The sequence below is a fragment of the Lissotriton vulgaris genome, chromosome 1_2 (genome assembly GCF_964263255.1).
Source record: "Lissotriton vulgaris chromosome 1_2, aLisVul1.2, whole genome shotgun sequence".
NCBI lineage: Eukaryota > Metazoa > Chordata > Amphibia > Caudata > Salamandridae > Lissotriton > Lissotriton vulgaris.
This window is the reverse complement of record NC_141686.1, coordinates 367,139,574-367,162,459: the sequence shown is the minus strand read 5'-3', so window position 1 is coordinate 367,162,459 and position 22,886 is coordinate 367,139,574. Positions and strand designations below refer to the sequence as shown.

At 42.7% G+C, this 22,886-nt stretch overlaps 1 protein-coding gene across 1 annotated transcript in view; it reads left to right on the top strand.

The window, feature by feature from the left end:
- The window catches only part of LOC147736904 (uncharacterized), a 271,087-nt gene that overhangs the window by 4,856 nt on the left and 243,345 nt on the right, over nucleotides 1–22,886 (top strand). The window contains 1 exon segment of the mRNA XM_086952722.1: nucleotides 18,685–19,988. Coding sequence (XP_086808848.1) covers nucleotides 18,685–19,988 — 1,304 coding nt within the window.

Genomic DNA, 22,886 nt, shown 5'->3' with positions numbered 1-22,886 from the left:
TTTGTCTCTCTCTCTCTCCTTCTCTCTATCACTCTTTCTCTGTTTCTCTTTCTTTCTATCTTTCTTTCTTTCTCTCTCTCTTCCTTCTTTCCCTCCCAGTTAGTTTGTGGTTATAAGAGTTTCTTTTGAAAAGCAATTATTTCTTTGCTAATAATTTTGGAATCTTTTGACATATCTGCACAAACTTTTCAAAAAGAGTTTTTTTCTGGTTTCGCTTTATTATACCAAATGTGTTTATTTTTGTGGTTTTATATAGTACAATCTTGGCTGAAGGGCATTGAAGCACTTTTCTAAAGAAGAAAGACCAAAATGCAGATTAGATGTGCCATAAAATAACAGATAAGCAATAGACTAATCCCACTGATCACGTCAGGGGAGAAAGTTCAAACAGTTAATATCTGGATACATTGGAAAAGTGGATGCAGAAAAGCGATCGCAGATTTATTATTCAGAGCATCTCTCAAATAGGAGGATTTTGAGTTTATAATTGTGGCAAGACTTGTGGTTGTTCAAGGTGGTTGTGGGAGGGAGTTCCAGATCCTTGTAGCGCTGGCAGAGAAGACGAGCTTTATAAAGCGTTCTTGCCTGAATGTCGCTTGTTCCAGCAGGAGGACTTTACGAATTCTCGATCCTTGTTCAGATACAGAGATTTTGAGTTTTTCTACCAAGTAGGAGGGTGTGGAGTTGTGGAGGGCTTTGTGGGTGATGCATTCAGTGTTACATTGGTCTGTTGCTTCAATTGGAAGCCATTGTAGGATGCGAAGTATAGAAAAAATGTGATTAAAAAACTTTGTGACCTGTCACAAAGTGGATAACTGTATGAAGCGTTTCTCTCGGTGATGCTAATTTTCTCTAGGAAGGCCAGACAGGAAAGAGGTCCAATAATCCAGTCTAAAAACTACCAGCGTATGGACTTCTAAGTTCGTCAGGCACTCTTGTGCTTTGATGAGGTTTGCTTCTGAAGGTAAATGAGAATAAATATAGGTCTATAATTGTTAAGGTTGTTCTAGTCGGCATCTGCGTTGTTTGATGAGGGGGGTGACTTGGCCGAGTTTGAGGGAGGTTGGCATGGAGCTTCTCGAAAAGGAGGAGTTGATGATTTTGGTCCATGCAGGCGAGATATGATGTGACTGTGATTATTGACACGCTCAGGAGGGAGGGGATCAGAAATGAGCGATGTTGGTTTCATGCAAGCGAGTAATTGGAGCACTTCTTCTTAAGGCACATCGGCGAATTCAGTCCAACTGGCATAGGGTGAGTTTGGCGAGACGACCATTAGTGGGAGGTAGGGCCTTGGGTAGACCCTCTTGGTTAGGGGAGGCATCTTTGGTGTAGGACGGAGAGATGGGTGGGTCAAGAGAGATTTCAATGTTAGATATTTTTTCAGAGAAGAATGTTGCAAACTCTTTGCAGCGCATGGTAGAGGCATTTATTGAGTGTTGAGGGAAAGAGGAGGTTTGCTGTTTGATGATGTTGAGAAGATCTTTAGGTCTGTTCCTAGAACGGTCAAGTTGGGCTCAGAAGAAGGGGGATTTTTCTCTGAAGATGTGTGTTTTGTATTTTATGCGTTTAGCTCCCGATATCGCAAGATGTGTTAACAAGGGTTGTTGTCTCCAGTTTCTTTCAGCCAACCGGAGTTGTTGCCTCTTTGTTAAGGTCTTTGTTAATCCAAAATCTGGAAGGGATACTTCTTGATTTCTTGAGTTTCAAAGGGGCGTCTATGTCGAGGAGTTCTCCCATGTTTCTGTTGTAGTGGGCAGTGAGATCATTGCCTTGGAATTTGGGAACTGACTAACGCTTCTAACTCTGCCTGGGAGATTCAGTGTATGTTCCTCGCTCAGTGCTTGTGCCGGGCATTTTGGGGGTGGGCCTTTGGTTGGATGGCATTGAGATTGAAAAGAATTAGGTGGTGGTAAGTCCAGTCGGTGGGTAGGATAGAACGGAGGGATAAGGTGTTCTGCTTAGAGATGATTGCATCAAGTGTAGTGTAGTTCCTATATTCCCAATAGGCTCTGCGCATTGGAATAACATATACTATAGTTTAGATGTAGGACTGAGGTCTACTAGGTCTCTTTTGAATATATTGGACTTAATTGTGAGTGCCAGCTAGCTCAGAGGTCACTAGAAACTTTCTCGAATAGACAAGAAGGGATTCGTTTCTGACAATCGCATAAACATGACAACTTTGTTTCGCAAGAAAAAGAAATCAATCTCTAGAGTCGCGGAAACAATAGATAGTTATTTCACTCAGTCAATTGTGCATGCTTCGTTTCACCAGAGGTGCAGAGAAAATAGAGAGACGGGCGTTTTCAATAAAAGTATTTATTGAACAATCTTCTTTCTCAAGCACAAGAAATGAACTGCTACAATCGTAATACTGGTTATGAAGTACACGGCATATAATACGAAGCGTATTATAAAGTAGTGCTGTAAAAGCATTGTATGGTTTCTAAGCCATATAAAATAACATAAAATACATACATTAATGAATAATGACTAAAAGTACTCAACTGGTGCTTCTAAAATACGCCTACCCCGGTGTACCTAACCTAGGTCTAGTAAAAGGTAAGAAGTAAGTGAGGTGTAGCTTAGTTTCAGTATTCTTTTTGCCAAGAATCTATTCCAAGAATTCTCTAAGGGTCTAATCAGCTCTGACAGAAAATATAGGAGGCCCCCTGATATGAAGATTCAGGGAACAGGGGAATAAGCTAAAAAAGGTGGAGGTGTCCCAAAGAACGAAATCCCCCGTGGGGTTGAAAACCGGAAAATACTAACACCCACTGCACTATTTTACTGCACAACCACCAAGTGTGTATCTAACATTTCAACATTTCTGTAAGACCTAAACAAAATGACAGTAAATTTGAACATTCACAGCTTCTTAAAGTACTACAAGAGATATATTTTGCATAAAATTGCACATGATTTTATTACATTTGATGGTTAAAAAAGATTTTTTACAATTATCAAGTAATATCCAGAGAAATTACAAAAAATCGGTACACAGTATACAATATATTGCACAAAGAAATTAAAATGGTTCAAAGGAACAATAGTCTATGGAGACTATACAATAAACAAACAATTAAAAATATTCTTGAAAGCAAAAGTCGACGCTGCGTTTCGGTTAAAATCCTTCTTCAGGACAGTTTCTATCAGAAAACACAAAATTACTTAAGCAATACTAACAACATACGTGCAATGTCTTTAAACAGGTATAAACAATCTGACTGTCGTGCACTCGCATATCGAGAAAATTCTATGCAAAAAGAAGCTTTATGCTCACAAAGTACCTCCCTAATAATTGTTATTGTCTAGGTTTTATCAAAAGAGCACTATGTCATGCATAAATATTAGAATGACTGTACAGGTGCAGCCAACTGGATGGAATCTATTTTTGCAGGCTAGTCAAATCTAAGAAATACATCCTTTATTTTATATTGGTGGTTGTGCCAGTAGACAAGTGAGATATCACACTATCGGGAAAACTCATTTAGAAAATTGCACGCAAGGACTACGGTGCTAATACGCAAATAAAAGGAGGAGAATGTAATCAATAAATCAATAAGGTAAGGCTCTCTTACCTTAAAACAGAATTTCTTTGTCATACTCAGGTTAATGATAACTGAGATCAAGTATTAAAATGGTGTCCTGATATAGGTCCACACTAAAGACGACAACTTGCCCAAATGATAGGGCTGGATCTAGTTGTACTTGATAGTGTCTATAAAATCGAAAAAGCAAAGGAGTATATTTGAATTTGTCTCATATATCGTACATGGTTATGCTCCTTTCTTATTCATTTAATCACAATTACATAAGGATATACCTTTTAAACAGATCAGTTAGGTCCGTGCTGCGTCGGAGAGGCCACAGATTGTTATTAGTGTTACTAGTATTCATTCTGTGAAATAAAAAGAGGCTCACATAACTCTTATACATCTGCACATGCAGGTCTTAATGGGTCGTACTTATCCTTTAAGACTCACCAAGAAAGGGAGCTCAGTCAATCCCTGTAGCCCAGTGCTGGATATGGCTCGTCAGCTCTAGCTAGATATCGGAAAATCCTCGCGGTATCTAGAAACTTATGTAGAGATATGCATAATTCCCTGTGAGCTTTTAATCATTCTTTCTTTTACTTCTATTTGTTTATTTAATCTGTGGTCTTGTAGCTTAATATAACTTCCAATAAGAAACCACTGATTGTGTCTTACAATCAATATACGCTTGTTTTGCTAATCAAAATACACTTGTTTTGCTAACTATATTCCTTCATTTGAGCCATTGACGCTATTCTATATCTCTGTATCGATCTCATCATTAGGGTATTAAGAACTACTCGTTGATTTCGCCAGAGTAGACTCATACTCAGTAATTACAGTTATGCGTCCATAAGGATACTACAGCTAAAGAGACTGCCAATAGCATACCGTCTAATGATCAAATACGCCCGTTAATAAAATTTGGCAATCTAACATTGTTACAGGCTAATATATCCTCTCTCGAAAACCGGAAGGCATTAACTATCTAAAACTCAGAAAACGCCTTGCTGACACACCATCCATCGTGTGCTTACCGTATTAAAAAGGACCGGCCTCCATGCTCCTCCGATCACAGCGTCTGGGATTCTGCTGTTTTAAATTGAAAGCATTCCCTGAACGCCGAGACTTGTTTAAATACAAAGGGCTTTCCTATTGGTCTCTGCTTATTGGCTGATGTGCTGTCACGTGATTGCGGTTTCCTAAATAAACCCTTGTTGTAATCTTTTTTCTATATGGGAGTGTGTTTAAACTTCCATGCAGATATTTAAATATTTATGGGGATTATTAATGATTATTCTTCTTACTTTAAAGTATAGTTGTTATTGCCGCATCGTAGTGACTAGGGTTGACATATTCAGCCATACCTTATTCTTTTCAGTATTACTTTAACAAAATTAAAAAAGGGACTATATAAAATTACAGCGATTTACTTATACAATACGTAGGCGAATGCATTAGTATTGTATAACTGCCTTTGGTATGCCGTAATCATAACGATTATATCTGCTGTCCTCATCAGTAGTTACCTAACTCTAAAAGAATTAAAAAAAAAATTGAATTTTTTTTTGTCAACAAGGAAAACTTTATTGACGGTAGTTGGTTAGTGGATGGATGTTAATAAAGTCCAGCTTACTGTTGGGACAGTCTTTGTTCATTCAACTAATGATGCGTTCCCAATCTTTCCGGCTATTCAGTCCCAGTCTGACACTATTTAGACTTGACATAAAGTACTGCTCGCGGTTTTTACGTTTTTGGTTTAAGTCTCCCCCTCTGGCATTCATGGTGACTGCTTCTAGACAGCACCATTGGAACTCTTTGATGTCATGACCCATTGTTTGCCAATGGTCTGTTAAAGGTGCACCTTTTTTTTGGGTCCTTATTGCTGATTTATGTTCATTCATACGAATGCGTACCTCACGTGACGTCTCACCTATATAAATCAAGTCACATGGGCAGCGGATCATGTAAATGACATTTTTAGAACGACAGTTCATAAAACTTTTTATTGCAACAGAGTTATTCTTATTTTTGATATTGTTGCCTTTGATGATATCTTTACAGTTGGAGCATCCTGTGCAGGGGACGGTGCCAGTGGGTAGGGGCGCTTTATCAATACTCTGTTGCAAGAAATTGCTGGTGTCTCTATATGTATGCACTATGCTGTTACGATATGAGAACATTGGTTTAGGGAGATTGTTATGTTGTTTGTCATTAATAAGGTGCCAATTTCTATTAATGATGTTTTTGATTTTGTTGCTCGCTGAGCTATAGTTAGTGACAAAGATGAGAGGTTGGGAGTTGGTATCTGTTTTTTGCTTGGTGCTGAGCAGGCTGCCCCTATCAAAGTATTTTGCCAGTTTATAAGCGTGTCTCACCATACGTTTAGAATATCCTCTATCTAAGAACTTTTGTTTGAGGATCGTAGCGTGTCTGTCAAAATCTTGGGTTGTTGTACAATTACGTTTGAGACGCGAAAACTGACCAAAGGGGATGCTATTGACTTGACAGGGAGGATGATTACTCGTAAAATGGAGCATCGTGTTTTTATCGGTTGGTTTAGTAAATAGCTCTACATTTATCTGTCCATCTACATGTTTAATGATTAAATCAAGAAATTCACATTGTAGTCTGTCAAAATGGGAGGTGAATTTAAGGTTGTCATCTCCTAGATTTAACCAACTGATGAATTCCTCCAGTATTTCTGAAGGCCCCGTCCAAATAAAGAAAACATCGTCAATATAACGGGACCAGTTGGTGATATTTTCAAAAAATGGTGCAAGACTGTTAAAAATGTGATATTCTTCAAATCTGGAAACATTAAGGCATGCCAGACTAGGAGCACAGGTTGCTCCCATGCTGGTTCCTTTGATTTGTTTATATAGGTCTTTGTTAAATAAAAAAAAATAGTTTTTAAGCACTAGGGATACACAATAAATAATGAAAATTTCATGGGCATTTAAATCTCTCTCTTCTGTGCTGAGCATGGATTTAATCATTTCAATGGTGGCGTCCTGCGGGATATTAGTATATAACGCCTCAATATCCAATGTAACCAAGAACTGAGTTTTTGGATTGAATTCGAGACCTTCCAATTTTTGTATAATAGATGTGGTGTCTTTAATATAAGCCTTTTGAGCCACAAGAAGAGGCTGTAAAAATACATCTACATACTTGCTCAAAGGCTCAGTAAGAGAGCCAATGCTGGAAACTATTGGACGCATAGGTGGATTAATCATACTTTTGTGGACCTTAGGGAGTCCATATAATACTGGGGTAGTGGGATTAATATTGTTGAGGAAGGTTCCTCATCACATATTACCTCATCTTCTTTTGCATGTTGTAATAGAGTATGGATTGTTGTTTTAAGAAGGGTCCATTCATTGAGGTTAGATGGTTTGTAATGTTCTTTATTGTGTAATAAGGAGTACATCCTGTTATTATAGTCTGTGGTATCCATGACTACGATACCTCTGTCCTTATCGGCTGTTTTAATTGTTAGTTCAAAATTATTCTGTAAGGCTGAGAGTGCAGCTGCCTCGTCTTTGGTAAGATTATGTTTAGTCCATTGTTTCTGATTTAACAGATCATCTACACCAGTGGTTCCCAAACTTTTGACTCCTGAGGACCCCCATTGAGTAACCACTGGAAGCCGGGGACCCCAAAAAATGTGGGTGATTTGAATTTCAAACATTAAAACAGTAATTCGAAAACAAACACACTTGTGCACACAAAACAAATACTCAAATCACTAGGGATTTTAGTATTTTATATTGAAAGAATTTGCAAAAAATAGGAAGGTTAGTGCTGCATCTCCCCGACTAGGTTTTAAATAGTTGATTTTATTTCGCAGTACAAGGCTCCTGACAGGGCCAGACTGGAAACCCAAATCAGCCCTGCCAAATGTTTTCAGACCAGTCCCCATACAGTGCACACCATGTGCAGTGAGTGAGCCTGACCAGAACAAAAGGGGCTTTGGGAGGCTCTCCCCCGAAGAAATGTAGGAAACAATGGTGCATTTTACAACAAATGTATCATTATATATTGACTTGCATCAGCTTTTAAAGAATAGTAAATGATGACCTTACTAGGCACCATGATACGTCAATCTTAGTTGGGGTTCTTCAATGAATCCTTATTATCACCCTCCAACAGTGATTCTCATCTCCATAGCCCCTCAGTCACATGTATTTCATTTGTTTTATAGCATCTCTCATGTCATTGAAAGATGTCAGATCCCTTTACATTACACACATATAGGGGCAGAATTACAAGCCCCTTGCGCCATGGGTGCGTTCCAAAAACTGACGCACTGGTGGCACATTTTAGTGCTCCATATTTCCCAGGCAGGAAAAGCCACCCTGCGTGACTTTCCCTGGTCTTGTAAATATGGCCCATTTGCACACAGCACTTTGCGTGAAAGGGGCGTTCCATGGGTATTGCTGTGGGTGTTCCCACAAAACACCCATGAAACCAGATACATTTCCAGACTTGCTATAATTCGTAAATCTGGAAATGTGTCTGAATCCTATGCCTCCCCAAGGGAGGCGTAGGGAGGCGAAACAAGAAGAAAAGTATTAATTTCTCCTCGTTTTTTCCTCTTTCTATGCGTGTTGCATTCTGCAGCATGCATAGAAAGAGGATATCACCTCTGGTGATTGTTTATGTACCAGAAGGTGTCCCTTCCTGCACATAAACAATCAGTAAAACATTGACGTTTTGCAAGTACTATGTGTGCTAATGCAACACACTTAGAAGTTGAAAAACGCCATTTTTGATTGTTTAAGTGCACAAAGGGAACCCTTCTTGCATATAAACAATCTCCCCACGACGCGGGTATCCTTGCACCATGGTGCAAATGTGCCTGTGCAGGCGCATGGCAACAGTTTGTGTGCCCACGCAGGGAGAAGCACAGAGATGCAACATATTGTTGTAAATATGTCGCATCCCTGTGCTTTGAAAGTGACTCAGTGCGGCGCCGCCAAATGGCTTGCGGCACACACTGAGTCACTTTCCTTGTAAATCTGCCCTCAAGACACAATAATTCAGATGTGTAAATCAGTGTGTGGAAAATGTTACATAAAGCAAATGCAACTACAAGGTGTAGGATGCACATGTTATTCATACTGGTAGGCATTTTTAAAGAGTGCTTGGTCTGGAGAAGCACAAACTCAGGATTCAGAACATAACACAGCGGTTAGCATTGTTGACTTTAACAATAAAAATTAATTTCCACCTTTTTAGCAGCATCAGGATAATGAACCATGCAGTTTGGAAGCAGCTCTTTTATGAAAGTTTATAGGTCACTGTGCTAGATTATGATTATCACTTATGAACTGCACAATAACGAAATAATCTCAGTGATAAAAGCAGTAACCCACTAACCTATGCACATAAAAAACAGTTTTATAGAATGCATGATACACGTTCTTTGCAATAGACATATTAACCCTCTGTGCTACATTAGATAAGTCAAAGCTGCCACTTGACAAAAACATTGGCCAAAAACGGGGGAAAGGAAGGGGACGGGGCAATTACAACAGACTCCCCAGTTCCTTCGACGTCCTAACATGAGGAGTCAGAAAAATTGGGAGTAGATAACTCGAAGAAAGCTCCTATAATAAATCTCTCAAACTATGCCCTGTCAGACAATGAAATTCCCCTCTTAGAGAAAGGTCTAGGTTTTGCTGCCTCTGCAACTATTGATAAATATTCACTTGAAAGAGATCTTCAGAGTTTTTTTAGGAAGATCCGTTTGAAAATTTTCTTTGAAGGCAAAGAAAGACAGATTAGTTCCAATAAATCTGGTTTGAAAAATAAATCATCCTGGACTCCTAACATCAATATGATTCCCAAGGATATTGAAGCCTTCGAGCGCAGTGTAGATAAAAGTGTAGATGATCTGTTAAATCAGAAACAATGGACTAAACATAATCTTACCAAAGACGAGGCAGCTGCACTCTCAGCCTTACAGAATAATTTTGACCTAACAATTAAACCAGCCGATAAGGACGGAGGTATCGTAATCATGGATACCACAGACTATAATAACAGGATGTACTCCTTATTACACAATAAAGAACATTACAAACCATCTAACCTCAATGAATGGACCCTTCTTAAAACAACAATCCATACTCTATTACAACATGCAAAAGAAGATGAGGTAATATGTGATGAGGAATACACCTTCCTCAACAATATTAATCCCACTACCCCAGTATTATATGGACTCCCTAAGGTCCACAAAAGTATGATTAATCCACCTATGCGTCCAATAGTTTCCAGCATTGGCTCTCTTACTGAGCCTTTGAGCAAGTATGTAGATGTATTTTTACAGCCTCTTCTTGTGGCTCAATAGGCTTATATTAAACACACCACATCTATTATACAAAAATTGGAAGGTCTCGAATTCAATCCAAAAACTCAGTTCTTGGTTACATTGGATATCGAGGCGTTATATACTAATATCCCGCAGGACGCCACCATTGAAATGATTAAATCCATGCTCAGCACAGAAGAGAGAGATTTAAATGCCCATGACATTTTCATTATTTATTGTGTATCCCTAGTGCTTAAAAACTATTTTTTTTTATTTAACAAAGACCTATATAAACAAATCAAAGGAACCAGCATGGGAGCAACCTGTGCTCCTAGTCTGGCATGCCTTAATGTTTCCAGATTTGAAGAATATCACATTTTTAACAGTCTTGCACCATTATTTGAAAATATCACCAACTGGTCCCGTTATATTGACGATGTTTTCTTTATTTGGACGGGGCCTTCAGAAATACTGGAGGAATTCATCAGTTGGTTAAATCTAGGAGATGACAACCTTAAATTCACCTCCCATTTTGACAGACTACAATGTGAATTTCTTGATTTAATCATTAAACATGTAGATGGACAGATAAATGTAGAGCTATTTACTAAACCAACCGATAAAAACACGATGCTCCATTTTACGAGTAATCATCCTCCCTGTCAAGTCAATAGCATCCCCTTTGGTCAGTTTTCGCGTCTCAAACGTAATTGTACAACAACCCAAGATTTTGACAGACACGCTACGATCCTCAAACAAAAGTTCTTAGATAGAGGATATTCTAAACGTATGGTGAGACACGCTTATAAACTGGCAAAATACTTTGATAGGGGCAGCCTGCTCAGCACCAAGCAAAAAACAGATACCAACTCCCAACCTCTCATCTTTGTCACTAACTATAGCTCAGCGAGCAACAAAATCAAAAACATCATTAATAGAAATTGGCACCTTATTAATGACAAACAACATAACAATCTCCCTAAACCAATGTTCTCATATCGTAACAGCATAGTGCATACATATAGAGACACCAGCAATTTCTTGCAACAGAGTATTGATAAAGCGCCCCTACCCACTGGCACCGTCCCCTGCACAGGATGCTCCAACTGTAAAGATATCATCAAAGGCAACAATATCAAAAATAAGAATAACTCTGTTGCAATAAAAAGTTTTATGAACTGTCGTTCTAAAAATGTCATTTACATGATCCGCTGCCCATGTGACTTGATTTATATAGGTGAGACGTCACGTGAGGTACGCATTCGTATGAATGAACATAAATCAGCAATAAGGACCCAAAAAAAAGGTGCACCTTTAACAGACCATTGGCAAACAATGGGTCATGACATCAAAGAGTTCCAATGGTGCTGTCTAGAAGCAGTCACCATGAATGCCAGAGGGGGAGACTTAAACCAAAAACGTAAAAACCGCGAGCAGTACTTTATGTCAAGTCTAAATAGTGTCAGACTGGGACTGAATAGCCGGAAAGATTGGGAACGCATCATTAGTTGAATGAACAAAGACTGTCCCAACAGTAAGCTGGACTTTATTAACATCCATCCACTAACCAACTACCGTCAATAAAGTTTTCCTTGTTGACAAAAAAATGTCAATTTTTTTTTAATTCTTTTAGAGTTAGGTAACTACTGATGAGGACAGCAGATATAATCGTTATGATTACGGCATACCAAAGGCAGTTATACAATACTAATGCATTCGCCTACGTATTGTATAAGTAAATCGCTGTAATTTTATATAGTCCCTTTTTTAATTTTGTTAAAGTAATACTGAAAAGAAGAAGGTATGGCTGAATATGTCAACCCTAGTCACTACGATGCGGCAATAACAACTATACTTTAAAGTAAGAAGAAGAATCATTAATAATCCCCATAAATAATTAAATATCTGCATGGAAGTTTAAACACACTTCCATATTGAAAAAAGATTACAACGAGGGTTTAATTAGGAAACCGCGATCACGTAACAGCACATCAGCCAATAACGTGATATCTTGCAGAGACCAATAGGAAAGTCCTTTGTATTTAAACAAGTCTCGGCGTGCAGGGAATGCTTTCAATTTAAAACAGCAGAATCCCGGACGCTGTGATCGGAGGAGCAGGGAGGCCGGTCCTTTTTCATACGGTAAGCACACGATGGATGGTGTGTCAGCAAGGCGTTTTCTGAGTTTCAGATAGTTAATGCCTTCCGGTTTTCGAGAGAGGATATATAATAGCCTATAACAATGTTAGATTGCCAAATTTTATTAACGGGCGTATTTGATCATTAGACGGTATGCTATTGGCAGTCTCTTTAGCTGTAGTATCCTTATGGACGCATAACTGTAATTACTGAGTATGAGTCTACTCTGGCGAAATCAACGAGTAGTTCTTAATACCCTAATGATGAGATCGATACAGAGATATAGAATAGCGTCAACGGCTCAAATGAAGGAATATAGTTAGCAAAACAAGTGTATATTGATTAGCAAAACAAGCGTATATTGATTGTAAGACACAATCAGTGGTTTCTTATTGGCAGTAATATTAAGCTACAAGACCACAGATTAAATAAACATATAGAAGTAAAATAAAGAAAGATTAAAAGCTAACAGGGAATTATGCACATCTCTACATCAGTTTCTAGATACCGTGAGGATTTTCCGATATCTAGCAAGAGCTTACGAGGCATATCCAGCACGCGGCTACAGGGATTGACTCAGCTCCCTTTCTTGGTTAGTCTTAAAGGATAAGTACGACCCATTAAGACCTGCATGTGCAGATGTATAAGAGTTATGTGAGCCTCTTTTTATTTCACAGAATGAATACTAGTAACACTAATAACAATCTGTGGCCCCTCCGACGTAGCACGGACCTAACTGATCTGTTTATAAGATATATCCTTATGTAATTGTGATTAAATGAATAAGATAGGAGCATAACCATGTACGATATATGAGACAAATTCAAATATACTCCTTTGCTTTTTTGATTTTATAGACACTATCAAGTACAACTAGATCCAGCCCTATCATTTGGGCAAGTTGTCGTCTTAAGTGTGGACCTATATCAGGACACCATTTTAATACTTGATCTCAGTTATCATTAACCTGAGTATGACAAAGAAATTCTGTTTTAAGGTAAGAGAGCCTTACCTTATTGATTAACTTCTCCTCCTTTTATTTGCGTATTAGCACTGTAGTCCTTGCGTGCGATTTTCTAAATGAGTTTTCCCGATAGTGTGATATCCCACTTGTCTACTGGCACAACCACCAATATAAAATAAAGGATGTATTTCTTAGATTTGACTAGCCTGCAAAAATACATTCCATCCAGTTGGCTGCACCTGTACAGTCATTCTAATATTTATGCATGACATAGTGCTCTTTTGATAAAACCTAGACAATAACAATTATTAGGGAGGTACTTTGTGAGCATAAAGCTTCTTTTTGCATAGAATTTTCTCGATATGCGAGTGCACGACAGACAGATTGTTTATACCTGTTTAAAGACATTGCACGTATGTTGTTAGTATTGCTTAAGTAATTTTGTGTTTTCTGATAGAAACTGTCCTGAAGAAGGTTTTGAACCGAAACGCCGCGTCAACTTTTGCTTTCAAGAATATTTTTAATTGTTTGTTTATTGTATAGTCTCCATAGACTATTGTTCCTTTGAACCATTTTAATTTCTTTGTGCAATATATTGTATACTGTGTACCGATTTTTTGTAATTTCTCTGGATATTACTTGATAATTGTAAAAAATCTTTTTTAACCATCAAATGTGATAAAATCATGTGCAATTTTATGCAAAATGTATCTCTTGTAGTACTTTGAGAAGCTGTGAATGTTCAAATTTACTGTCATTTTGTTTAGGTCTTACAGAAATGTTGAAATGTTAGATACACACTTGGTGGTTGTGCAGTAAAATAGTGCAGTGGGTGTTAGTATTTTCCAGTTTTCAACCCCACGGGGGATTTCGTTATTTGGGACACCTCCACCTTTTTTAGTCTAATCAGCTCTGTACCTTGGTTTAGAATGAAGGAGGTCTTGTATCTCTCTCTCTCAGGACTCGATTTCCCAGCAACCCGCAAGGGTACCCTGGAAACACTGGAGCTGGATTTCTAGGCCAGAGAAAAGACCGCGTCTCTCAGTGCGTCTGCTGGAGGGTCGGCTTCCTTCGGCACTTGCTGCGGAGTGATGCGTCGGGCAAGTAGATATTCGAACTGCTCCAAACCACCGTGTGTTTGTCTGGGCAAATGTGGGCATATTTATACCTTAAAGGTGCAGAGTTTGACGTACGGTTGGACATAATAACGTCATCAAAGACTCAGTTCTTTGAAAACTCCATGATTTCTTCAATAAATTAGTATTCAAGCAAGGGGAAGTCCCTAACTGCTGAAGGCGGGTTTTTCCAGGAAATCGTTGTGTATTCTCAGAACTAGTGAAAGTAGCCATGCTGTATTTGGGCTGCATAGGCTGAGTCTAAATATGGTTATGATTTCTATGCTTATATAAGGAGAGTAATGTATAACTATATATGGGCATGAATCGGGATAATTACACTAGGGTCCTAGAGTCATATACAACACAAGGAAAGAGCCGTTGGTATGAGTTTGTTTATTGCAGTGTTGGGTGAGATCGTTTGCTTCCAGGAGGGTGGATAGGGCTTGTACTGTTGGATCATCGGCATTGTTCAAGTGCAGGTTCAGGTCTCCTAGTAGAACGTCTGCACTGACTTTAAGGTAGATTTGCGTTAATAGGTTTTTTTAGTCCTCAAAGATTTGTCATTTTTCACCAGGAGGGTGATAGATGACATGAATTTTGATAGAGTTGGGGCGTTTGGGCGAGAGTTGAACTCCTATATATTCAAAGGTAGGGTATTTCGTGTTGAGGAATGAAGTTAAGCAAAGATAGTTTTTGTGTATAATGGTTAATCCACCGCCAATACGATCTTAGCGGTCGTACGGATGATTGAGAAGCCCTGTGGGTTGAGGAAATTGATAAAAGAGGATGAGTGGTCATTCAGCTGGGTTTCAGTTGGAAAGCAGAAGTCAATTTTGTGTCCTAGGATGGTTTCGGCAATTTGAGTGGCATGCTTTACTGCTGACTGAAAGTTTAGTAACATGCAGCAACGCGTAGGTAGTGATCTTGGACCAGGCTGACAGGGTTGGATGGCTGTAATTTGGGTAGGCCGCCTGGGAGGGCGAGTGGTGTTCAGGGTTCTACTGGTGCTAAGGATAACCGGGATCGGGCAGCGACGAGGCATGGGAACTTACACAGGAGGCACACTTCTGGGTAAGTTCCCGAAGTTCTGCCAGTTTTGGAGAGTGATTCAAAAGTAGCGGCTTGGGTATCTTCTAGTCCTGTGTGGGAGAAGAGGTTCAGTGTAGCCCAGCTAGGTCCCAGTGTAGTGGGAGGGGTGTAGGGGCTCATGTCCTGTCTCAGTGGAGTAGGAGTGAGTGTAGGACTGTGTGTTCCCAGGTGCCCGAAACCCAGTCTCAGGGCCTGGAGGGTTCCCTAAAGGTTGAGGGCCTAGGCTTTACTAGGAAGCCATTTGAGGGGGATCTCCTAGTGTTAGGTGACCCTGGAGCATCTGTAAACGGAGCTCCAGTGGTTCTGGTGTCTGGCAGCATCGCTCCAGTTGGGAGGGTGCAGAAGTCCGGATTGAGGGGTCAGAGGGGGATGTGTTCACCAGTGAAAGGACCAGTGGGTCAGGGGCCAGCCAGAAGGACTGAGTCACCATTGAATGGCAATGGTGACACCACGTCTGTCCTGGGGGATCTTCACCTGCTGTCAGATGAACAGGGGTCGGAGATCTGCGCCAGGCAGACTTTCACACGACACATGAGTCATGTGTTACCCTCATGGGTTGAGGCTGTGTGCGCCCCCAAAAGACATGGCGTACCAGTTAAGTGTTCAACTGCAGGGGTTGGTCCCTGGGTTGGGAGGACAGGTTCAGGATCTGTCTGACCTGGAGAGAGGGATATCTGTAACCAGTGTCTTGACCAGTTTGGCTTCCAGGGGTACCGCTCCAGTTGGGAAGATGCAGAACTCTGGAAAGGGGTGCAGAGGGAGGTAGCCCTTGCCTCTGACCCCGGTGCACCCTGAGGGTTTAGACCCTAGGTTGGGAGACCAGTTTCTGGAGAGAGGTCCTGAACTGGTGGGAGAGTTGTGTTCTGGGGGGCCTCTCAAAGGAGGAGAGTGCTGAACCCTAGGAGAAGAAGTAGGGGGAGGAAAGCCTTGCCCACGACTTCTGGTCAGCCTGAGGGTGCGGACCGTAGGCTGGAGGATCAGTGGCAGTCTAGAACTGCCCTGATGAGGGGAAGAGTGGACAATGAGTACTATGTGCCAGGGGTAACTACCCCCACTCTGTGGATGGGCAAGGACCAGTGGCATCTGAGTGGCCTAGGGCCTGGTCCTGGCCGCGGGCAGCTAGGAAGTACCAGTGGGGTAGCCTAGTTGGTCCTGAGAGTTTTTACAAAGGGTACCACATGGGTTCACAGTGGCGTAGAACAGGAGGGTGTCCTAAGGCCAACAGAAACAAATTCAACAATAATAGGAAGGGTGAAGGCACCAGTTTGGGGGTGACCCTGTAGAGAGGGGCCATGTCTACCAAATTCAATAGCTGTTTTCTTCAGTGCAACTAACAAGCTTATTCTTGCAATAGGAGCATCGATCCTTCATGAGTGACTTCCAAGGTATATCATTGGTAAGGCCGTAAGGGCTGGAGAGATGAGTTAAAGGCCGGTGTAAAAGGTTGAGTTCTGACGTACACGCAGTGTAATCAAGATGTGTTCAACTACTCTCCATGTATGGCTTGGTTATTGGTGAGTATCTGGGCTGGCAGGAAGCTATAACTGGTGACAAGATAGGGGATACGAAGCCCGTACACTAAAAGCGCTCTTCCGGAGAGTTTGCCGTGGTCAAGCACACTGCTCCTGCGTGCCACATGTGCCTCAGTTGAAGTGCAGAATCGATGCTGGCACTGGTGGAGTCTCAGCGCAGTGCCAGCCTGAATAAAATGCTTAAAGATAAAGACAGCGACACTGAAAGTCTACATGTCGCTGGACAGGAACTGAACGAAACAGTTTCTAATAGAATATATGACGCCATTACGCAAATTAATACGATTACGCTATGTAGAGTAAGAAAACTAAAGATGGACAAGGAAAGCACACAGAAATAGTTCAGTTCACATTACACTGAAATTCACATGCTATGAAGCAGAGATTAACCAGGTGTTTGTGAAGAAACATTTAAGCACAAAATCGACCAGTGTTATCTGCTTTCATGTACTTGTAGTGTACAAAGATGTATTTCCTTCTCTTAACCATCAACAAATCATTGTCTCACAACATGCTGGAGAGCAGTCCCAGAAAGAGGGTCGGGGTTGGGTTTGACGAGTTTCCCCAGACGAAGCGGCCCACCACTAAAGCTGCTGCATAAGGGGCCCAGAACAACTCCATAGACAGCCATAACATACAGAGCTCCGATGGAGAGCCAGGGCGAGATCCAAGCTCTACAGCCATTAAGGCTGACCCCGAAGCCAGCACATCACGAGGCGCTAGAGAAGCTCTGTCTGATCAAGATCCACAGGGAGTGCCTGAGAGACCACTACTGTCCTCCAATGTATATATGGCTGCTGCATTCTTAAAACTGCCAACTGTGTTTGATATTTATCGGCGATAGATGGATGGAAGAGTTCATAGATGCAATAGATGAAAAAGAGTATAAAGTATCTTGAGAAACATAGCCGATGAAGGAGTGAAAGAAACAATGAAAAAGAATTTACAAAAAGGCGAAAAGACATATGAGCAAATCGAAAAGGCCTTTAATGTCAAGTTTAAGCCAGTGCCAAATGTGAATTATAAAAGATATATCTTCATCCAGAGACCAGGTAAGACCATAGATGAGTTTGTTGAAAGACTGAATGTTTGGTAAAGCACTCTAAATTCAATTAATTTATGATGAGGAGGCTACCTTCCTCAGAGTGATCAATGGATGTCTATCGTAAGCATTTCAACGACGAATGCTGATGGAAACTGAGCTTGTATCAAGTCCTCAAGGCTGCTTGCGCTGACAAGCGTACTTATCGCCAAGTGACTGACATGGAGGCCGTAGGTGGCCAAAGTGCGTCTGTCATGAGCACGAAAAGTAAGCCACGGTACAAGGCCGAGGGGCACAAGGTCCTGTATCCACAGAAATACAAAACGTGTTACAGATATGGACTGTCATTTCCACACAAAGGTAAATGTCCCGCCATTGGACAGATATGCATAGACTGTGGTAAAGCGAATCATTTTGTGACGACTTGCAACACGAAGATAAAAATAAGTGTGTAATATAGAATCTATTTTTACTTAATCCTGCGTGGATTCCCTTTTGTGATTTACTCACTGTGTTGCTGCACTAGTGTGTTGCACAAATGCTCTGCACATTGCATCTTTAAACTAGCCTGACTGCTCTGCGCCAAGCTACCAGAGGGTGAGCGCAGGTTATCTCAGGTGTGAATCTGGCTTACCCTGACTAGAGTGGTGGATTCTGCCTGGCTTAGGTGCCTACCCTAGCCAACCAGAAACCCCATGTCGAACAGTGGTTCTTGTGAATTACTTGATTTCCCAGCATGCTCCTGCTGCAGGACCAGGTCAACGCACTTTGTGTAGGAGGACTAGCCACCATTTGTGTCTCAAAGGGAAGTGACTCTTTTTTCTAGAACATACATTTTTTTCCCCTGAATTGTAACTGTTCACTTCCCATATTATATCAATGCAGCTTTTAAAAAAATATTTTCTTCATGTAATTTTCAATGTTTTTCCAATTTTGCAGAACAACAATCACATCTGGAAAATATGAATGGGAAAGAAAGCCATAAAGGTTCCGGAGGCAAGATGAATTTTACTCAAAATATCTACTTAAGGAAACGGCGCAGAATGCACATGAAGGAGAGACGCTTTGCTTGTAATGTGTGTGACAAAGAATTTATCAATGAGACACTTCTTGTGAGGCACAAAAAAGGACACACCAGCCTCAGGCCATATCTCTGCGAAACGTGTAAAAAGTGTTTCAGTCAAAAGGCAACTTTTTTACAGCATCAAAGAACACACACTGGAGAGAGGCCGTATGACTGCACAGAGTGTTCCAAGCGCTTTGCTCATAAGAATAGCCTTGTACGGCATCAAAGTGTACACACAGGAGAGAGGCCTTATCACTGTACTGTATGTGCCAAGAGCTTCACTCGAAAGAACATTCTTCATAAGCATCAACACATACACACAGGAGAAAAGCCTTATCACTGCACCATGTGTGAGAAGAGCTTCAGTCAAAAGGCAAATCTACTACAGCACCAAAGAACACACACAGGAGAAAAGCCTTTTCACTGCACTGTGTGTGAGAAGAGCTTCAATCGAAAGGTGCTTCTACTTCAGCACCAAAGGAAACACACAGGGGAGAAACCTTATCATTGCACTGTCTGTTCCAAAACCTTTTCACAGAAGGCAAACCTTGTACTGCATCAAAGAACTCACACAGGAGAGCGGCCTTATCACTGCACTCTGTGTTCCAAGCGCTTTGCTGATAAGAGATCCCTTGTACAGCATCAAAGCGTACACACTGGAGAGAGGCCTTATCACTGCACAGTGTGTTCCAAGTGCTTTGCTCATAAGAATGGCCTTGTACTGCATCAAAGAACACACACAGGAGAGCGGCCTTATCACTGCACTGAGTGTTCAAAGCGCTTTTCTCGTAAGGCGACCCTTGTACAGCATCAAAGCGTACACACAAGATAGAGACCTCATCACTGTACTGTGTGTTCAAAAACCTTTTCTCAGAAGACAACCCTTGTACTGCATCAAAGAACACACACAGTAGAGAGGCCTTATCTATGCATTAAGTATTCCAAGCGCTTTGCTTATCAGGGATCCCTTGTACGGCATCAAAGCGTACACACTTGAGAGAAGCCTTTTCACTGCACTGTGTGCGAGACGAGCTTAAATCAAAAGTCAAGTCTTGTAACACCAAACACACTGGAGAGAAACCTTATCACTGCAAAGTGTCTTCCAAGCGCTATTCTCAGAAAGAAAGGCCATGTACGGCATCAAAGAACAAGTTACTTACCTTCGGTAACGATATATCTGTAAGAAACAGTAGTTAGTATTAGATTCCTTACCTTAGAATATCCCCAGGCGACAGTCTGGATCCGGAAACTTTTGCGTAGCAGTACCCCTGCGCGTCGGTAGGCATCGTCTGCAGGCGTCCCCTGCGGCTCCGCGTCCGTCGTCGGCGACGTGCGCCGTGATGACGTCGCTGGAGTATATAGACGCCGCCTCCGCGCGCTGACATCAGTTCTTTGCACACAGCTTTTCCGCGCCAGAACAAGCAGAGCCATGTGAGAACCAACACTGGTGCCATTCAAAACTAGGCCCCTGAAAGGGATGTCCTTAACCCTAGGTATCAGTTCGCAGAACGGGGAGGATGGGTGGGGCGGTAAGGAATCTAATACTAACTACTGTTTCTTACAGATATATCGTTACCGAAGGTAAGTAACTTGTTCATCTGAAAGAAACAGGTTAGTGTTAGATTCCTTACCTTAGAATAGATACCCCAGCAATACCAACCCCGGTGGTGGGTCTGCGAACCAATACAATCCTACACCAGAAAGTCCTGGAGGACCGAACGGCCAAAGAAGCCATCCCTCCGGACTTGACTGTCCAGGCAGTAGTGCCTCGCAAAAGTGTGCAGCGAGGCCCACGTAGCCGCCTGGCAAATGTCCTGCAAAGGGACACCCCGGCCCAGGGCAGTAGTAGCCGCCGTGGCCAGAGTGGAATGGGCCCTCAGCCCAACAGGAGGCTCCTTCCGAGCCAAAGAGTAGCACGCTTTGATGCACAGAACGACCCACCGAGAGATGGTCCGTTTATGTACCGCCCGTCCCTTCTTCGCACCCACGTAGCCGACAAACAGTTGGTCATCCACCCGGAACTGGCGTGTGCGATCCATATAAAATGAAAGCGCACGTTTTGGGTCCAGACGATGGAGCCGCTCTTCATCCTTTGAAGGATGCGGAGGCGGGAAGAAGGAAGGGAGGGTGATGGACTGCCCGATGTGAAAAGCAGAGACAACCTTGGGCAGGAAAGAAGGTCTAGTTCTCAAAACCACCTTGTCAGGATCAATGGACAGGAAAGGAGGTTTGACAGAAAGAGCCTGGAGCTCACTCACTCTCCTGGCAGAGGTGATGGCAACCAGGAAAGCCGTCTTTAAAGTCAGGAGACGGAGAGGACAAGAGTGACGTGGCTCAAAGGGAGCACACATCAAGATGGTTAGAACCAGGTTCAAGTCCCACTGAGGCATCACAAACGGAACAGGTGGATACATGTGTGTGATGCCCTTCAAGAATCTCGTTACAATGGGGGACTTGAACAAAGAAGGTTGATCAGGTAGCCTTAGAAAGGCCGAAAGGGCAGAAAGGTAGCCCTTGATAGTGCCCAGAGCAGAGCCCTGCTGGGCAAGAGAAAGAAGGAAGAGAAGAACCTCAGAAAGAGGGGCAGAAACAGGATCCACAGCCTTTGCTGTGCACCATGCCACAAACTTGTTCCACCGACAGGCGTATACCGATTTCGTGGAGGAACGCCTGGCTGCCAGAATAACATCACAGACTTCAGGAGGCCATTAAAATGGCCTCAACTGCCGTTGCTCAATCTCCACGCATGGAGGTGGAGGCTGGACAGGTTCGGGTGGAGGACCGTCCCCTGCTGCTGCGACAGAAGGTCCTCCTGAAGGGGCAGGCAGATCGGGGGACCGACTGACATGCTGAGTAGCTCGGGATACCAGTACCTTCGAGCCCAGGCCGGAGCCACAAGGATGACTTGGGCCCGGTCGCGCCTGATCTTCTTCAGCACTCTGGGCAGAAGTGGTGTAGGCGGAAAGGCATATAACAGACCGCAACTCCACTCGCGCCGAAAGGCGTCGCCGTGCGAGTGCCGTCTTGGAAACTCCAACGCGCAGAACTGATGACATTGCTCGTTCTCTTCTGTGGCGAATAGATCTAACCAAGGCTCTCCCCATTGCCGAAAGAGGCCTTGCGCCACGTCCGAGTTCAGACGCCATTCGTGATCCATCGAGCACCGACGGCTGAGTTCGTCCGCCCTGGCGTTCAGAGAACCTGCCAGGTGTTGAACCGTCAGAGTCACGCCCTGACGTTCCAGCCATTGCCAGAGGCGCAGAGCCTCCTGGCAAAGGGTCCACGACCCCACCCCGCCCTTCTTATTGCAGTACCACATGGCGGTGGTGTTGTCCGTGAACACCTGCACTACACTCCCGCTGACAAAGGGGAGGAATGCTTTCAGTGCCAAACGAATCGCCCGGAGCTCCAACATATTTATATGGAGCCGGGACTCCGCCAGAGACCAGATGCCTCTGATCCCTGCCTCTCCCAGGTGGCCTCCCCAGCCCTGGAGGTACGCGTCCGTCACAACAACGTGCTCCGGTTGGGGAAGGGCGAGGGATCTGCCTCTGACCCAATCGCGGTCCGTAAGCCACCACTGCAGTTGTCTTGCAGTGCCCTCTGAGATCAAGACATGGTCGGACAGGTTGCCCTGATGTTGGGCCCACTGAAACTTCAGGTCCCACTGCAGAGCCCGCATCCGCCACCGGGCGTGATGCACCAGAAGGATGCAGGAAGCCATCAGCCCCAGCAGCCGCAGCGTCAACCTGACCGAAACCCGGGATAACGGCTGAAAGATGGGAATCAAAGCCTGTATATCCTGGACTCGCCGTTCCAGAGGATTGACCCGAAACTGCGCCGAGTCGAGAACCGCTCCGATGAAAAGGAGCCTTTGAGAGGGACACAGGTGTGATTTCGGCACATTGAGGGAGAACCCCAACTCGTGCAGGAGGTCTGCCGTCATCTGAAGGTGGTGGACGACTGTCTGGGGCGAGCCCGCCTTCAACAACCAGTCGTCTAGATAGGGGAAGACTGAAACCCCCAATCTGCGCAGATGAGCTGCGACCACCGCCATCACCTTGGTGAACACCCG